Here is an 18607-nt window from a genome sequence, read left to right on the forward strand (position 1 = left end):
GGGACTTGCTGCTTCCTCCAAGCTGTTTTCATTAGCTTCCATAGTACCTTGACCACCTGCGGGCAGTTCTTATATATTTTGTAGGGAAGACCGTTCGGTCCTGGAGCTGATGCTGACCTTGCCTTCTTGATTACATCTTCCACTTCTTGCAACTTGGGTGGTGAAATGTCGAACGGTAAGGTTGGAGGTGCTGGCCGTGGTACGTACCCCGGAGAACCAAGCTGTGATGTTCGTCGGTCGTCACTAATCTGGCCTCTGATGTATTGCTCTAGCTCCTCCTTGCTGATGTTAAGCTTTCCACTTTTCTTCTCGTCCAACAACTGTCGGGCATACTTGAAGGGATCTCTGAAGAAGTTGGTTCTCTCTTTCTCTCTTCTCTTCCTCCTCCTCCCGATCCTCTCCACTCTCCTCAACTTGGCGAGATTTTGTCTGACCTCGTCCCACAGTTCCTTCAAGCCTTCCTTCTCCTGGTGTGAAGCCTTCCTCCATTTCCGACGGAGCTGGCGCCTTTCTTTGATGAGCTGGTCAATCTCTCTCTCTCTTCTTCCCTTGCCTGGGGCTGTAGCCTCTTTCCTACTGACATCGCCAAACCTCTCTCTGCATACCTCAAAGATGACATCCCCGATAGTGTTTAGTTTGCTCTCGACACTCCCTCTCAATGCCAGCTCCAACAGATGGCTTACATCGGCATCCAGACTCTGCCATGCCCCCCGGTCATTTGCTTTTGGCCATTTGATCTTGATTCGCTTGCCTGGTTGTTTTACTGGCTTTGTCGGGTGTACCTCTGGTGGGCTGGTGTCCTCGTTTCCGCAGGGTAGTTTTTCCATCATAGGGTTTCCTTCTACCACCTCGGGAGACTCAGCCCCAATGGGTCCTGCAACACTATGGTTGCTTTCCCGGCTTCTGGACCCTATCGTCTGACCTGCTTCTTGGGCAGTGCGAGGTTGCTGGTCTGCCTGCTTCAAACACTTCATTTTCCCTTGATGGATGTGCAGCCCCCTGTTTGACGTCACCTTCTCCCATCCACATGCACACTTCCGGAGGATTTTCTCGTTGTCTTTATTCGGTCCTGTCGTTACCTTTTGATCCGTCCTTGTGGGCCCATCTTCCATCCCGCCTCTCGGAGGACCCTCGGGCTGTTTTCTCTTAAATCTTTTCGTAGTCAAGGATGGTGCATTCTGGGGCTACCAGACTGCTAGTGGGTAAGGTGACTAGCCGCCCACTCCACGTGCGTTCTTTCCCGCTGTCAACTGGTCTTTCCCAGTCGTCCACCAGGCTTTCCTGGCTGTCACCTGCTCTTTCACAGGAGTCACTGGTTGCCCAGGGTTATCAGACTGTTGTACAGGTAAGGTGATATTTCCTGCATTGGCTTTCTAGCCTGTCGCACCTCCGCCGGTGCCATTAGGTCAGCTGCAGGGTCATCAGCTGGATGCCGCCATTCACAGATGTTTCGCCCCCAAGACCAGTACATCTCCAGGCGGGGGGGCAGTGGCATACTGGGGACGTCTCCCCACCACCCCCTGCAGCTGCCTTCACTGGGGTGTTACTCCCCACCCAATATCCTTCCTCCTCAACCAAAGCCAATAGCTCCCTCTCTCTGCTTCCTCTCCCAGCACCTTTGTGGCTTCCCTCATGCATGATCCTGATACTCCTATTCTGTGTAGTAGCTGGACTGCTGCTTTGCCTACGAAGCCCCGACAGCCGACCTCCACAGGATGAACACTTGCTTTCCAGCCCGCATCTTGGCACTCTGATGCCAGCTCGGTGTACTTCAGCTGCTTCCTTTCATGAGCTGCAGTCATGTTCTCCTCCCAGGGGATGGTAAGTTCGATGAGGAGAACCTGTTTCGCCGCTGCAGACCACATGACTATATCTGGCCGGAGAGTGGTGGTCATAATTTCCCTTGGAAAGACTAGCTGCTTCCTGAGGTCTGCCAACATCTGCCACTCTTTTCCAGGAGCAAGCATGCTGTTTTTCTTCTGGGCAGAAGGTTGATGTATACTGCCAGGCTTTACAAACCCTGCCAGGGCATGTTCTCTTGTTGCAGGTAGGCGATTTACTGCTACCCTGCGGCTCTCCAGGATCTCAGCCAGTTTTGCCAGGACTTGGTCATGGCGCCACCTGAAGCGCCCCTGAGTCAGTGCCGTTCTGCATCCTGTCAAAATGTGTTGGAGGCTTGCCTTAACGCTCCCGCACAATTGACAGCCTACTTCGTCACCGTACCACAGTGCGAGATTCCTAGGGCATGGGAGGGTGTCGTATGTTGCCCTCAGCAGGAAGCTAAGTCTAGATTGAGGCGTCCTCCAGATGTCTGCCCAGGTAACTCGCCTGTTGATGGTAGCATCCCATCTCGTCCAGGCTCCTTGTATGCCCTGGGATATTGCCTTCAAATGGTAGCGCTCCTGCTCCAGTCTGGTGATTTCATCCACCACCATGATCTTCTGCTGCTTCTTGGTGGCTTTGGACCAGAATTGCCGCGCTGCTCCCCAGCCTAGACCGGCACGACTGGTCTGGACAGCCCCCATCACTTCTCTGTGTTGCAGACTGGTGATTGCACGATCTACCTCTGCCTGTGCTTTCCATTTGCGGCCAGTGCGGATGGTAACGTTTGCACTCCTTACAAGGGGGTCTGCTGAGTTCTTGAGTTCTAAAGCAAGACGAGCCTTTTCCTGCTTGTACCCTAGGCTGATAGATTTGATAGGCAGCTCCAGCATACTCCGACCAAAGAGACCTGCATCAGAGAAACATCGGGGCAAGCCTAGCCACTTGCGGATGTATCTATTGGCAAGCCTATCCATTCCGCTGACTTCTGATGAGGCAATTTCGCAGACCTTTAGAGGCCACAGGATACGTTGGTACAGGATGTGCTGATAACACCACACCTTATGCTTCCCGGGCAGTTGGCTTCGCTCAATCTTTGCCAGCCCTTCAGCGAGTTGATGTTTGGCTAGCTTTCCCATCTGCCTGTCTGACAAATCTGCCGTGTACTGCCTCCCCAAGCTTCGCAGAGGTTTCTCATCCAACCGTGGAATGGGCTCCCCTCCTGCAACAAAGATGACCTGGGCTTGTGGAATCCCTCTCCTTATTGACAGGCTTCTTGATTTTTCCGCCTTGACCTTCATCCCTGCCCATGTGATAAGCTCATCAAAACGCTTGAGAAGCCTGGTTGTACATGGCGCCGTCTGGAGGATGCTTGTCACATCGTCCATGTAGCTCCTCAGGGGTGGAAGCCTCACGCCCGATGGTAATTTGATTAGTCCTAAATACAACTCTAATGTGTGCTTCAGTTTCTTTATTTTTACATTCTGACTTTTAAGATTTGCATGTTCCTAGTTGCATCTTTAGTGATTTTGCAACTGTTTACTATATCTTATTAAAAAGTGGACTTTTTTTAGAGGTGGTGATTTTTTAAGCAACCAAATCTTGCATGGACTTTTTTGGGTTTTGCCGCAAAACCAATGCTATCTCATGAGAATTCGTACATATTTTATGAGTTGGCTAATTCGTATTAATTCGTACGACCACATTTGTAAGTTTTTGTTCGATTTGCCTTGACCCCTGTGATGTTGGGGTCAGGGGCCAGGTTAAGGGATTAGTTTCATTGTTGTTTTATCATGAGTATCGTAATTCATACAAATAAGCCAACTCGTAAAATATGTACGAATTCTTGTGAGATCAGGCTAGCAAAACAAATGTGTTAAATACAAATGAAATGACTTAAGTGACATTTGTTAAAATAAGGCATTTCAAGTACTGACCAATAACCTTTCCATTTCCATTAAAGTGAAATTACTGAATCTAAACATAAGAGCATGATAAAAATGCTAATTTTCAAGAAATCATGTCAGATGCACTTAGAGGGTTTTGTTTCTGAACTCCTCATATATTTAACCTTTTTTTTGGGTGTGCATAATGAGGAAAAATATCATGGAAGAGTAGGGGGTTGCGTAAAAAATTGCAAACAATGTTGCTATTGATAGATTCTTCAGAATAGATTCTGTGTATCCTCCAAAATAGGTTTATAATAGATTTGAAAAAATATAATGAGTCTGACCTCCCACTGATGAATTGAAGAGTTAGATGAGTATCGGACCTCATAGCGGATTGTGTCACTGTAAGGTTGCGTACCGCTCCATCGAATTATCACTTCACCCTCAGTAGTTACATTGTAATGTAGATTGACTGGCGGGTCTGGTGTACCTGTGAAAGCACAAAATATTGATTTATTTTGTTTGTGGGCTTCTTAAACCAGCCACATGCAAAAATGGATAAAATGCAATAAAATCGCATTCAGTGGATGTACAGATTAATAATATACTTTAGTGGTAAACCTTTCCTCCATTCGTAGTGTATATCTGAAAAATGGAAGTGTTTGGTGGCTTCTATATTCATTCCTGTTTGGATCCTAATAAATGAATGGGGCTAGGCTAAATGCTAACACATTCATGACGTGCTGTACAACGATTAAGTGCACGCATTAAGAAAAAAGAAATGAAAGTCGTAAGTCTAATGCATTGCCTATGAAACATCAGTAACACACCTGTGCATTGGCATGCATTTGAAAGAGTAAACCATGTTTACCAGTGTATGTTGTTTACATTTGCTGTATTACTTTCAAAGACAAAGTATTCTGTGTACCTGTAGTTCAAGATGTCCTGAACAGCAAATGCATCATAACAAAGCAAAGTGCCTTCTTTTAATACTAGCGCAACCATTATTAGCAATCAACTGAAGCATACCTTATTAACATGCATTATCCCACTAACACACCAACAGCTCTGAGGAAATTGGCCCTGTCTCTGCAATTAATACAAACAGGCTTACATTGATTGGACGATTCAGTCAATTAATGGTTAAGTCATTTTCTTCTTTCCCGAAAGACCATCATGCTGCTTTGTTAAGCTTTGGTTATTTAACCATACTATGGTAATATTGCGTATTTCACTGCCTGGAAAAACGCTTGAGGGAAAGATCCATCAGGGCCATACTTCAACAAAACAAACACACCCCAATAAAACACCTGTCGCTATGAGTTCATGCTTTTAACAGTACAACTGACTCACAGTATCACGCAAGCTACAATCATGCATTTATAGGCCATAAAACCAATGCTTTACACCAATACCACATCGTTATGCTTTTTAATAAAGATGATTATGTTGCCATGCAAAGGTAGGTGTGGGACCATGTTGAAAATTCAAAATTTTAAACGACACCGAAAGGAAATACAGCAATCCTGCTATCTTTGCAGCTTTACAAAAGTAAACATGCACATGAATGATAGCTCTTCCGGTACATGGGGGAAATGAAAAAGCTGTTTTTCACTTTGATGACAGCAGATTAAAACGCATTTAGCATTATTCCCAGAAATGTGCTGTAATTCACTTCCCTTTCACTGACCAGAAGCTATGCAACATACTACTAAATGATTTTACAGAGAAAATCACAGACAGGGAAACAGACAGACATAAAAAATTTTAACTCAAAAAGTAATTCTTACGTAAATGATGTGTGTTGATCAGCAATTTTGGTGAGAGAGCAGTAGTGCCATTCACAGATAAACCGATAGACAGCGAAACAGTTGCATCATTTCCATGAAGAGGAATAGAGCATGTGGCGGTATCTTCCCCAGCACACTGAGTAGTATGGTTTGTTGCATTTGAAAGTACACCCATCTCCAAAACTACAATGGACAAAACATAGGTCAATAATCAATGTCATTTTTGTTAGCATTCATAGCATTACTAAGACTCATACACATTACTGAAATATATATATATTAATAAGTAGTTTTATAAAAAGAATAAAAAAGGGGCGTACCCAGTTATAACACAATACAGAGTTATAGAGAACATGCATTATACAGTATAACTTATTATATACATCTTCATGAGCATAAAACCCACACTTAAAAGAAAGATTCTCTCATATATATTATTTAAAAATTTTGTCATCTGAATAGTTCACACGCACTGTAAGCGCACCGCCAAATTTTTGTAACCGAGAGTACTTTAAACGTAGGTCTGGCATGCACGTACAGGAGAATGTAGTATGTAGCCCAGGAGATGTGAATGTGTTAGCATTTAGCCTAGCCCCACTCATTCCTTAGGATCCAAACAGGGATGAATTTAGAAGCCACCAAACACTTCCATGTTTTCCTTACTTAAAAACTGTTAAATGAGTAGTTACATGATTAAGTATGGTGGCACAAAATAAAACATGGCGATTTTTAAGCTGATAAAAAATGAGAACTATATTGTATGGCGAAAGAGCACTTAAGGGCGATTTATAGTCGTGCGTAGGTCCTACGCCGTAGCTCTGCGTAGCCTGACGTGCATCTCGCAAAATTTTTAACAGCACGTCAGATCTACGCGGACCGCAAGCGCTGTGATTGGTCCACCACAACCCCTCCCGTCAGGTAAAAAAACTGCGTCATAGGTATTTCCGTTTGTGACGGTGAAAACAAAGATGAGCCAAGTTGAGGAGTGATTTAACTCAAACTGCATCAAAAGTCGTTGTTTATTTACTTCTATCACTGTTGATCTTCTCAAATTATACACAACAAGTTGCTGTTTCTTCTTCGTTTGTGGGTTAACTTGCTAAGCTTCTTCTTCTGTGACTTCTTCTGCTGCTACTGTGGTTACACGCGTGGTTACTGCCTACCAGCGGTCTGCGCGCGTGTTTGCACGTCGACGCGGACGACGACGCAAAAGTATAAATGAAAACCGACGCGGAACCTACACCGTAGGACCTACACACAACTAGAACGAGCCCTTTACTCGCAGCCCAGTATCATGATATTATGTACCTATAGTCACGTACATTTTTTATTCTTTTTTCGTGATACTGTCACAAATTTCCGCATTTTTCGTGACTGTATCACAAATTTCTGTTTACGTGTCATTGTCACGTATTGGTTACTCAACTGCTTTGTCCTATTTTCTTACCATTGTCGCTTCGGTTTAGGGTTAGATTTACATAATATGACATCTTCACCCAAACCCAACTCTAACCCTAACGCCAGGCAACAATGTTTTAAGATTTAGAAAATATAAAAAAAGAAATAAGAAAAAATAGTATAAACCAATACTTAAAGTGACATCCTAACGCAAACACCAAATCTAATCCTAAACCGAAGCGATGATGGTTTGAAAATAGGAGTGAGTAACCAAAACGTGACAATGACATGTAAACAGAAATTCGTAATACGATCAAGACAAAACGCCGAAATTTTTGACAATATCACGAAAAACAATATGACTATAGGTACGTTATTTCTATAAGTACGTAATTTTATGAGACTGGGTTATTACTCGTTTAACTTTAAATAGGGAAAACATGGAAGTGTTTGGTGGCTTCTAAATTCATCCCTATTTGGATCCTAAGAAATTAATGGGGCTAGGCTAAATGCTAACACATTCATGACACGCTGTACAAAGATTAAGTGCACGCATTGAAAAAAGATAGGTATGTATTAATTTGTCTAAGTTGAGGTAAGAACATAGTAAAATGTTGAAAAACTGTGGTCTTTTCCTTTAACAAACTGAGAATATTCATTCAGATAAAAAAACATATTAGTGAATGGTGATTAGGATCGTCAGTCCCTTCTTTTTAGCCATTGTGGTTTACAGGAGAAAGAAAGTAGCATTCGATACATATCCTCCAACCCACAGAAGAGTATACAGTTAGGTCATTTGTCACTTCCCTTGAATGTGACCCATAGGAGCGTTTACTAAATTAGCGCTCTTACCAGCAAAAGGAAATGCCACAGAAACTATTCCATAATACAATGTGGGGATAACAGAATACCTGTAGCTTACAGTAGCTTGAAGAGCTATGTGCTATGTTTTTGATAGAAAGACACATTGTTCTTAAAGTGCATTGAAGCTATATTTATATATATTATAGATAAAAAATGTATAGCTTCAATCCACTTTAAGTTGATTTGGATAAAATGCAAATTTGGCAACGACCAATGTAAAATGTCCACACACTGCATTAAAACTAACCAAAATTTTTGGTCATTTGGAATTCAGACTCAGACTGGACATGAGGGTGAATAAAAACAGAATTTAAACATTTCTGTGCGCGTTTTCTTTAATTCGTCCCAAATATTATTTAAACACAACAGGGACCAGCAACACACCAGTTAGCATTTAATTAGGAGGGGGGAATGAAAGAGGAGACTCACACTAATTGTTGTGGGTTAACGGCTGGGACTGCTGCTTTGTGGCTCTTTGCACTGCAAATCAGATTTGACCATTCACCTTCAAACATGCACAAGATGTCCAGACAGTTTCCTGAGAAGACATTACATTTTCTTGTTAGCCTCTTTCTTCACAGGCTGTAGCAACCAGACGCCTGTAGATTTTAGATTCTGTGCAATAATAGCATGAAAGACACAAACACTATCCTATGAATAAAGCAAAACACATAAAGCATCAAATATTCACAGTCTGGTTTGGATTAAAGTTTAAGGCATGCACTAATGCAGTTAATAATCTGGAGAATACTTTTTTCTCCTAACCTTGAAGATTTTATAAATGCTTTATAATGTTATGACGGATGCAAAATAAACATCTACCTCTGACTATATGTATTGATTTCTTGCTCTTTTTGAAAAGTTAGTACGCACTTTAATCACAAACCCTAGCTCATTTTTATTTAATGTGATAAATTTATCTGTAGATTTCAATTACAGTTCTGAGGCCTATCACAGAGATAAGAAAGTAATGAGAATTGATTAGCATATGCGTAATTTATTTACTCGTCCATACAACTGATTTATTTTCTACAGTCACTAGCTCTATTCACCCTAATGCTGTATACACACCAAACACGAAGCATTGTGTTCCTCACTCTAGATAACTCGCAGGATTTAACTTTGCGTTGCGCAAATTTTCTCCTTGAGTTTAAAATGTTAAACTTGTGCGTAAGACGCGTTTAAGCGTAAATAACCCGTATTCGTGGCAATCGCACCCATAGATATGTATAATAAAGACTAGATGTGTCGCCCGCGCTGCTGGCTAATTGAGTGGAACTTCCGCATTTGGTGGCCATCCCACCACAGGGCTCTCGCTCACTCTCAGCACTGCGCTCAATGGAGCATGCACCTCAAAATGACCACAGCTTGCTCAATTCTCCACCGATTTTCAAACGGTTTGGTATAAACGTCAGAGATGCATCTATGACACTGCATACTTAATGAATAATTTTCATGAATCATATTAAAGCAGAATTATAGCCACGTTAATAACGTTTGTAAGAAACCAAACCGTTTGAAAATCGGCAGAAAACTAAGCAAGCAATGGCCATTCAAATGCACCTGCACCATCAAACACAATGCACCGAGTAAGCAAGCTGTCTGAGGTAAGATGGCCGCCAGGCAATGACATTAGAGACTCCGCCGTAACACTTCTAGCCTTTATTATACATATCTATGATCGCACCGCCCAATTCGCGAAACGAAAGTTCATAGTCGCGCGCGAATTCGCGGGAAATATATTTTCTTTAACATAATTCGTTTTTCAAGGACTACAGAGAATGGCTGGTTTGGACAACAGTCCTCTACTTCCCAGTTATTTTACATCGATATAAAAGTTTATGACTAACCTCCGCCAACAGGAATGCACCAGTCGCCAGCTAAGCTAAGCTGCTGTCGAATCACAGCAAACTAAACCAGCTATGCTAGGCCTGCAAGATTAATTGTTTTCAAACCGAAATCGCGATTTGGAAGGGTGCGATTTTTGAATCGCAAGAGCTGCGATTATTTCGATTCAGAACTATCAAATATAACAGTCATCTTGTACTCAGTTTTTGACAGTTTGCTTCATGCGCATTTTATGCGCATTTGATGCAGTTTAACCAATAGAGGGCATTAACACTGAGATGCTGACGGAACGTCAAATAACGCCATTTGGAAAACATGAGCGCGAGCAGCAGTTCAACTCTCCAACAAAGTGTACGGCCCTATGATTTCCGCGATGCGGAAAACACGAATGGAATCGCAAAATCCAAGCATAAAAATGGAATTAACTGTACAACGCGGAATGTCATGGAATTTGGCAAATTTTGGATTCAGCCATTTTTAAAACCCATTATAACTCATTAACCAGCAAATGAAAGAACGTAATGCACGGAATGTCAGTTTCTTGTCATGCATCGCAAACAATGACAACTAGTGTAGCTAGTTGTAGGGTATAATACTAGCAACACTAATATCATGGGTTCCATTCCCAGGTAACACATGTATTCTACTGATCAACCTGATCTCACGAAAATCCGTGTTATAGTCACGGAAAATTTGATCACTTTATCTGTGACCATGTCACGGAGTTCAGCTTTTTTCCGTGTTGGGACCAAGGATGTCTTTTCTGTGTCAGTCCCATGGATTTCTCATGTCATTTTATGTATTGTTTTCTAATTGTTTTGTCCTATTTTCTTACCATTGTTGCATGCGGTTAGGGTTAGAAACACTTTCTGTTACATTTTTAGACATCCAAACCCCAATTCTAACCCCAACTCCAGAGAATAGTTTTAAAAGCGGAAGAAAGACATCTAGAAACCAGTACATAAAAGTACATCCTAACATAAAAAATCCTAACGCAAACCCCAAATCTAACCCTAACCCCAGGGGACAGTGATTTGAAAATAAAAAAAAATGAGAAAACAATAAATAAAATGACACGAGAAATCCATGGGAGTGACACGGAAAGACATAAAGTGATAATATTTTCCCTGACTATAACACGGATTTCCATGAGATCATGTTGCACTGATGAATGTACCATAAAAGTATAAAAGGTGCAAAAATGTAAATCACTGTTGACAGCTTTTTTTTCACATACAGTAATACTGTCTTTGGCCAACAAAAAATGCAATTCTTTTAATTTATATTATTTAATGTAGCTTACTTTATTCATAAAATCACTGCTCATAGCTCCAAGTTCATTAAGTGCAAACACGCTAAAATGTAGACAGTGCAAATAATTGCCGACTTAATCATTGTTATAATATCAGCAAGATTAGTTTTACCAGAAAGGGTGAGTAATTTACTGGAGGGTTCAGGTCTTGAAGCATTTAGCAGTTGGCACTGTTCTGTGGATGAATGTTCCGATAGACCGCTGGTGACAGATAGTTCACTGCCCAAACTCTGATCTAAAGGCATCTGACAACATAGCAGAGCCGTCCACTTCAGGTCTTCATAAACCCCAGCCATGCCATCACTGGGAATCAAAGCAGCAAGACCTGGAACACATGGATGTCAAAGTTGTACATTAATTATTTTAATGTCTTGTATTACTGCAAAAATGTGATCAAGGAAACTTCAAACCTAATTTAAATTGGTAATGATAACTATTATAGAATGAGAAAAAAATCCTGTTCCTTCTCAGTCATGGCAACTCTCAGGATATGTTTTATCATGTTAGTGGTCATGACGTCAATGTATTTGGTCCTGGCAGAACTAAACCTGCTTATGTTACTGCTCCTGCTATTGCTGAGCAGGGATGAAACCTTACTACTGCTGAATACACATGATGCAGTGAGCATGCAAATGATGCTGCTGCAATGTTAGGCACAATAAACTTCCAAAAACAGATTTAGACAGGTGGAGCGAGTGAATTTTGAAGCCCAAAAAAGTGCATCCATCCAAGGGCTGCACGATTCTTGCTGAAATGTGAATCACATATTTAGTGCATATTTAGTGCTACACAGGACTTTCAGTTCTCTTTTCCTTGTTTTAGAACCCTGAAGATGAGTCATTTAAAAATTTTTTGCTGTTAAACATAAACAATTTGAATAAATAGCACCTGTGCTTTTGTACACTCAAACTGGCCAACCTTAAAGGGACACTCCACTTTTTAAAAAAAATATGCTAATTTTTCAGCTCCCCTACAGTTAAACATTTGAATTTTACCGTTTTGGAATCCATTTAGGTGATCTCCGGGTCTGGCGGTACCACTTTTAGCATGGCTTGGCATGATTCATTGAATCTGATTAGACCATTAGCATCACGCTAAAAAATAACCAAAGAGTTTTCTGCTGTAACATGTCTGCAGGAGGCCCAATGATTTTACGCAGCAGCCGAAAGTAGTCCCCTTAGTAACTTTCAATGGCAAGGGACTTTTAATTTTTTTGTCTGTCTTAGTACACGATGTAACTTCAGAAGAGTCAAGTTTTAGGTGGGAAAGATATCCAAACTCTTTGGTTATTTTTAGCGCGATGCTAATGGTCTAATCAGATTCAATGGATAATGCTGAGCTATGCTAAAAGTGCTAGCGCCGGACCTGCAGATCAGCTGAATGGATTTCAAAAAGGTAAAAATCAAATGTTTAACTTTAGGGGAGCTGGAAAATCGGCATATTTTCCAAAAAAGTGGAGTGTCCCTTTAAAAACACGAAACCTTTAAAATACTAAACAATCAACATTTTGAGGCATCAGGGAGAAACGCAGCCTCAGGAATGTTAATTTTTTTTACCTCGTGCTAAAAATCCTTTCTGATAGGGGACTTGTGGTGGTGATACAGAGGCCGTTTCTCAATCTGAATGCTGCAGCCTCAGAAGGTCTCATTTCTAAACTCCATATGTCACTAAGAGAGTCTTATTTCAGAATATTAACAATTAGAAAGTTGACTATTATTCTTAATTAATCTAAAATTGTTAGTGTACTCATGATAACTCAGATAACTTAAATGAACCAGGCTTGATGACATATGGAGCCTGCATATGCGACCTCCTGAGGCTGCAGCCTGCCTTTTTTCAGAACCAATATTGTTGCATCGCCTCTCCCACCGGGATTTTCCGTGCGTGCACGGTGCAACACATTATTTCCAGGCGCATCCGTACCGCATCGCGTTAAAACATCTTAACTTTCGGAATGCCACAAGCGCACCGCAGGTCATGTGACAAGAACCTACGCACCTAGCATTTTTAGGCGCAACATGTGAATGGCCCCTAACGCCCCAAATAAGGAAGAGAGAGGAAAGAAACGATCGGGTCTGATTGGTGAATAAATAGGGTTTGGTCTTACACAACGAGTTTGATTGATATAGCATCCTGAAATGTAAATACGTGAACACGTAAATCCAGCATCTGAATACAGGAAAATATAGATGGTTTCAGCAGTAACAACATAAACAAGCGGCTTTCGTGGAACACACGTAACTTCCGGTAAACTCCGCTAAGAATCAATAACAACAAAGTCCTTTTAGATTAGTTTATTTCTGATAACAATCAAAATAAACAAGTAGATTACCTTAGTTCATATTTCATAGCTTAAACGTATAAAAAACAACACTGAGCTAACATTGCTGTGTAAAATGTGTACTATAATGTATACAATGTTAACTACAAAACAGCTGCCAAACTTCCCCTCACATAGTGAGGATTTATGATCGCCGTCTCCCCCTGTCTTTAGGAAACCAAAACATTTGTTATTTTCGATGAGGTATTGTTCCAATGTTCATTTTAGCCACAAGTCAGACCTTTAAACAAACAGAAACCGGAAGTAAGGATCCGACCAAACGTGTAACCGCAACAACTCGCGTGCGTCCGATGAAACCGTCTATATGCACGTGTCACGGTTAAATCCGTGTCATGTTTTGTGTCTGTTCCGATTACCGTCACCTGGACAATTCATTGATTAATTACCTTCCTCATCACACCTGTGCATTGTTAGTCTGTCTGTATTTATACCCCTGTTTGTGCTATACTCACTTGCCGGATCATTGTCGCCATTCATCTTCATTCTGTCTGTTTCCAGTTTATTTATTATGCCTGTTGTTTGGTTCCCGTGTTTGTTTCCCGTGTTATTTATATAAAATGTTACCCTTTTATGTGAACCCCGCGTATGTGTCCTGATTCCTGTTTCCCGGCGTGACAGAATGATCCGGCCTTTCAAGGACGCAGCAGGTTCGAGGAGGAGGTCCCTTGGAGCTTACTGTGAGGCAATGCTCAGAACTCCAGGCCGGGCTCGAGTTAGCCATCGCCACGCCCGATTCATTCCCCGGGGTGGTGGCCGCGACACTCGAGCCGGGTTATGTGAGGGTCAAATCGGTTCCTGTGATTCTCCTGTTGGTCGAGTCGCCTGGGACGGTTCCTGGGAGGTCCACCGCCAATGCTCGATTTGGGGCTCAGCACGGACGCCATGCTCGATTTTTCCCCGGGATGGTCGTTACCGTAAAGGAGCCCGTTTCCCCGAGATGGTGGGAGTCGACTCCCAGGACTATCGGATCCCCGTCGGTTCCCAGGAGGATTGAGTCTTCAGAGCCGGTCCCTGAGATGGCAGCTCCCGGCTTCCTGCCCTGCCGGTTTCACCCTGGCTTCCTGCCCTGCCGGTTTCATCCCGGCTTTTTACCCTGCCGGCTTCCGCCGGCTCTGCTGTGGTCTCCGAGCCCTCCGTCCCTCCCCTGGATCCACCCTACCAGACTTTTTGTTTGTGTTTGTCTTGAGTGTCTGGTAGCCACTCTTTGAGGGGGGGGGGGGGTAATGTCACGGTTAAATCCGTGTCATGTTTTGTGTCTGTTCCGATTACCGTCACCTGGACAATTCATTGATTAATTACCTTCCTCATCACACCTGTGCATTGTTAGTCTGTCTGTATTTATACCCCTGTTTGTGCTATACTCGCCGAATCATGGTCGCCATTCGTCTTCATTCTGTCTGTTTCCAGTTTATTTATTATGCCGGTTGTTTGGTTCCCGTGTTTGTTTTCTGTGTTATTTATTTTAAATGTTACCCTTTTATTTGAACCCCGCGTATGTGTCCTGATTCCTGTTTCCCGGCGTGACAGCACGTGATCCAATTAATTGTGCAGCACTAATCCATCCTTTACAGAGGTAATCCACACGGCTCCAGGGAGTTAATAAAGGCCTTGTGAGGGTAATCGATGCGATTTTGTAAGAAAAATATCCATATTTAAAACAAGCTTCTGGTGATATACAATTCGCATTCACCAGAGAGTTTTAGCATACTGTAGTACGTAGCATATGACGTGATAATGGCATTGTGTGGCATAGTGAAGAACGCGGAGACAGAGAGGAGAGACAAAAACAAAACACCAGTCATGAATAAGAATTAACCCACTGGAGCGGTGTGGATTAAGTCTGTGAAGGATGAATGTATTTTGGGCTTCAAAGTCAGAAGTTGTTCCCTGTTTACTTGGAAGAGCAAGTACATTTTATAATATATCTCTAATTGTGCATGTCTAAAAACAGATAATCATGTACATCAAGGATGGCTTGAGGATGGGTACATCATGGGGTAATTTCCATTATACGCTGGAGTATCCCTTTAATGCTAAAGTGGACTGCAAGGCTAGGACAAGCCTGCACCTCTATAGAGTTTCGTGAACGAATTAGATCATTTGTGAAACATCTACTAGACCAATCTGTTTTAAGCGCAATGTTCATCAAACTGGCTGCTTCCATTGAGACAACAAAAGCTTTTTGGCACATTAACATCAGCCAGCAATTATCTGCTTTCAAACATCTTGTTTTGTTCTTGTTGAAAAACCGTATCGAACCAACATCATTTTAATTATTTATTTTTTAGCACAATTTTAAGGTAAAACGTGTAGTCCTAAAATAGTACTTTATTCACACAGACTTCCTAGAACTTTCATCCATTTTCCAATAGTTACAAATATCAGAGCCCCAAACTCACAGCATTGACTAAGTCACTGTGTTAGAGATAACAAACTATGAGGTGTCTCCTATAAAATTGTCTCTGTATATAACACGAGAATAGGACAAAATATCATCCAAAACATGACGCAGATCACCATTAGTAACCCACCATCAGCCGTTTCCCTGTAAGCCTGTATCACTGTCTTATCTGTACATCTGTGAAGCCCCTGGCTGGCCTATAAAGTTTATTCATCTGATTCATGATGAAGGTGTAAGCAGCTCCCCCCTCCACCCTCTTTCTTTCAATCTCCCTCTTGCACTCTCTCCCTTTTCCTATCTCCCTGTACATTCATCAACCTCCTGCTCTCTGTGCGCACTCAACCATGTGCGTCGCTAATGCATCTGTGAGGTGGGCACTGCTGACAGCTGGTGGGTGTCCAACACACTTTTAGGTATTTGCCACAACAGCAAATGGGAAATGGAAAAACAATGAAAAGACACTTGACCGTTGGTCAGGTTATGGCAAACTGAGTTTAAATGAAAACAGGAAAGCATCATTTTAGCCAAGTTTAAATAAATGGATCAAGAACTCACCTCTGGAAATGATAACGAAATTCACCAGAAGTGTAAGCATGATAAACAGAGACCTGGGGGAAAGAGAGGACGTCTGTAAAACGGTTTAATAGAGATATGACTCACTATCTTCTTTCACAGTGAAAATCCTTAGGTTCAAACATCGTGACAGTACAGACTGTATGAGTAAACTGGTTTAGTTTACTCATATATGCTGCAGGGGGTGTCATTCGGATACTGCTTGGTTCAAATGGATTGTGTTTGTTTTTGTTATTTTGAAAATGCTTTTAGCAAGAACAAATTGAACTTGATTTTTGCATTAAAGTTGTTTTGCAGAAAAGTGGTACAAACACAATCACTGGGGTGAAACCAAAAGTACCCCTTTGTATATAAATGGTGCATCATGCTACCTCAAAGGTACATGGCTGTGCCTAAATCGTACATATTAGGACCTTTTAAAAGGTGAAGTCCCAGTGACAGCTTTTGTACTTGTGGCAGTGTAGGATGTTGTGGGTGGTCTTGCCATGCAGTTGTTTTCAGTTGTTTTTAGTCCATGAGATTTCTACAGTATGGTGGAGGGTTGCTACCATATGGTGTTTTTAGGTGGTTCCTTAGTGCCAAAATTAACAAGTCAATATTCTTGTAAGATCAAGTAGGGCTGTCACAATGATTAAATAATTATTTCATTGCGTTTCGCGATTGTTTAACCTCGTCGCAATGATTTCAGATCACCTCAATGATTGCACATCTCTTTAAAAAGCACAAGGTGGAGCTGCATCGCCTGTATGAATAAGAGAGTATCAGATGGCACTCCTTAACTGACAGCGTAACATGATACATTACAAAGCCATTCAATCCAGTGGAAAAAACTGCATTTATAGAAATGCTGCAAAACTTTAAAGGCTCTCTAAGCGAATCTGCGAGACGTTAGTTATTGTTGACGTTTGAAACTGTTTTCAAACAGACGGAGCGTAGCTAACTCCTCCACCTCCCCCTCCCTTCCGTGCTTTCATGAACGCGCCCAACCCCCACCCCCAAATCCTTTTTGTCGTTTATTGGCTGGAATACTTTGTTTTGTTATGTGATGCTAGGTTTGGCCACTTGTTGATATTGCCATTTGTGAAGCCTGGGCTGTCTACAGAGATCGCGTTTTTTTACAGTTTGATCAGCGGACAGGCAGCAAGCAGATAGTGAGGAGATGTTTCTGGTATGTAACAAAAAATGTTTTATGGTCTAAAACGCTTCAATTCGCTTAGAGCGCCTTTAATAAGCAGTATGAACTGTCAGGTAAAACCTAATTACTGCCAGATAAACCTTGCAAACTATTTAATTTAAATAATCACAACAATGTGTAAAAATTATTTCAAGAACAAAAAAAGTCAATTAAATGTCAAAGCAATAAAACAGACAATTAATCATTATAATCGTCAAAGCCCTAAACCAGGCAATTAATCGTCATAATCGCCACATTTTATTAGACAATTAACAGTCAGCCAAATTTCATAATCGTGACAGGCCAAAAATGACTATTGATCAGATAGGTAATGACAATATTTGTAATAGAGGGATTAAGAAGATATTTACACTGTGAGGAAAAAATGGTACCCAAGCTGTCACTGGGACTAAACACTTCCAAAAAGTACTGTACAGCTTAGCACCTAAAGAGTTCATATAAGTAACTCAGAGTAGGGGTGGAATGGTACACAGAAGTCCCGGTTCGGTTCGTACCTCGATTCAGGCGCCACGGTTCGATTCACTTTTGGTACAATGGAGGGAAAAGCAAAACAAAAATGAAGAAGGCATTTTTTTAGTACTTAAGATATTCTTAAAAACATAGGTGTCCTTATCAGTGTTATTTTGAGATGTCATGAATATGAACTGAAATGCATTTAACATACATCTTGTATTTCAAAAATGTATACCACTTTAAGTAATCTTGTACTCATCTTTCAAACAAATATGGGTTCAAATGTATTACAAGTGTTACCTAAATACATTTTAAAATTACATTTTGGCCTTATTTCATATCAATGTACTAAAGAAAAAAAAATAGTCTTGTAGGATGAATTAATAGGTGTGTACGACTTCACGAGGCGCTGCAAGAAACGACAAACGGATGACGTCAGAGTAACGCGAGAGGGATTTGAAATCAGCCTCCTCCGCAAGATTTCTCGCGGTTCTCTGACGCTGATGGCGCTGCGTAAAGTTGAGCACAGCACACTTTAAAAAAGCAGCTGAACTCGACAGAACTGCGCCTCGTCCATTAATTGTATATTAGCAGGACAATTTATCTCCTACTTCTCAGCGTGAGAAATACAAAGTCGTGTGAACTGACTGAAATGCGTGTGTGTCAAGGTAAATGCGTGAGACTTGAGAGCCCTGATTAGATGTATTTCCACTCACATACCT

The 18607-nt window shown here is 41.6% G+C and overlaps 1 protein-coding gene across 4 annotated transcripts in view; it reads right to left on the bottom strand.

Annotated features, from left to right (window-relative positions):
• Positions 1–18607, bottom strand: part of lepr (leptin receptor) — an 81110-nt gene that overhangs the window by 32842 nt on the left and 29661 nt on the right. For 2 of the 4 annotated variants that reach the window (XM_073870218.1, XM_073870221.1), the window contains exons 4-8: positions 16220–16272; positions 11035–11247; positions 8192–8300; positions 5501–5682; positions 4055–4200 (exon numbers count right to left, since the gene is read on the bottom strand). In XM_073870218.1, the coding sequence (XP_073726319.1) occupies positions 4055–4200; positions 5501–5682; positions 8192–8300; positions 11035–11247; positions 16220–16272 (703 nt within the window). The remainder of the gene's footprint in view (positions 1–4054; positions 4201–5500; positions 5683–8191; positions 8301–11034; positions 11248–16219; positions 16273–18607) is intronic. The other 2 variants (XM_073870219.1, XM_073870220.1) reach the window with 2 other exon arrangements.

The sequence above is a fragment of the Misgurnus anguillicaudatus genome, chromosome 8 (genome assembly GCF_027580225.2).
Source record: "Misgurnus anguillicaudatus chromosome 8, ASM2758022v2, whole genome shotgun sequence".
NCBI lineage: Eukaryota > Metazoa > Chordata > Actinopteri > Cypriniformes > Cobitidae > Misgurnus > Misgurnus anguillicaudatus.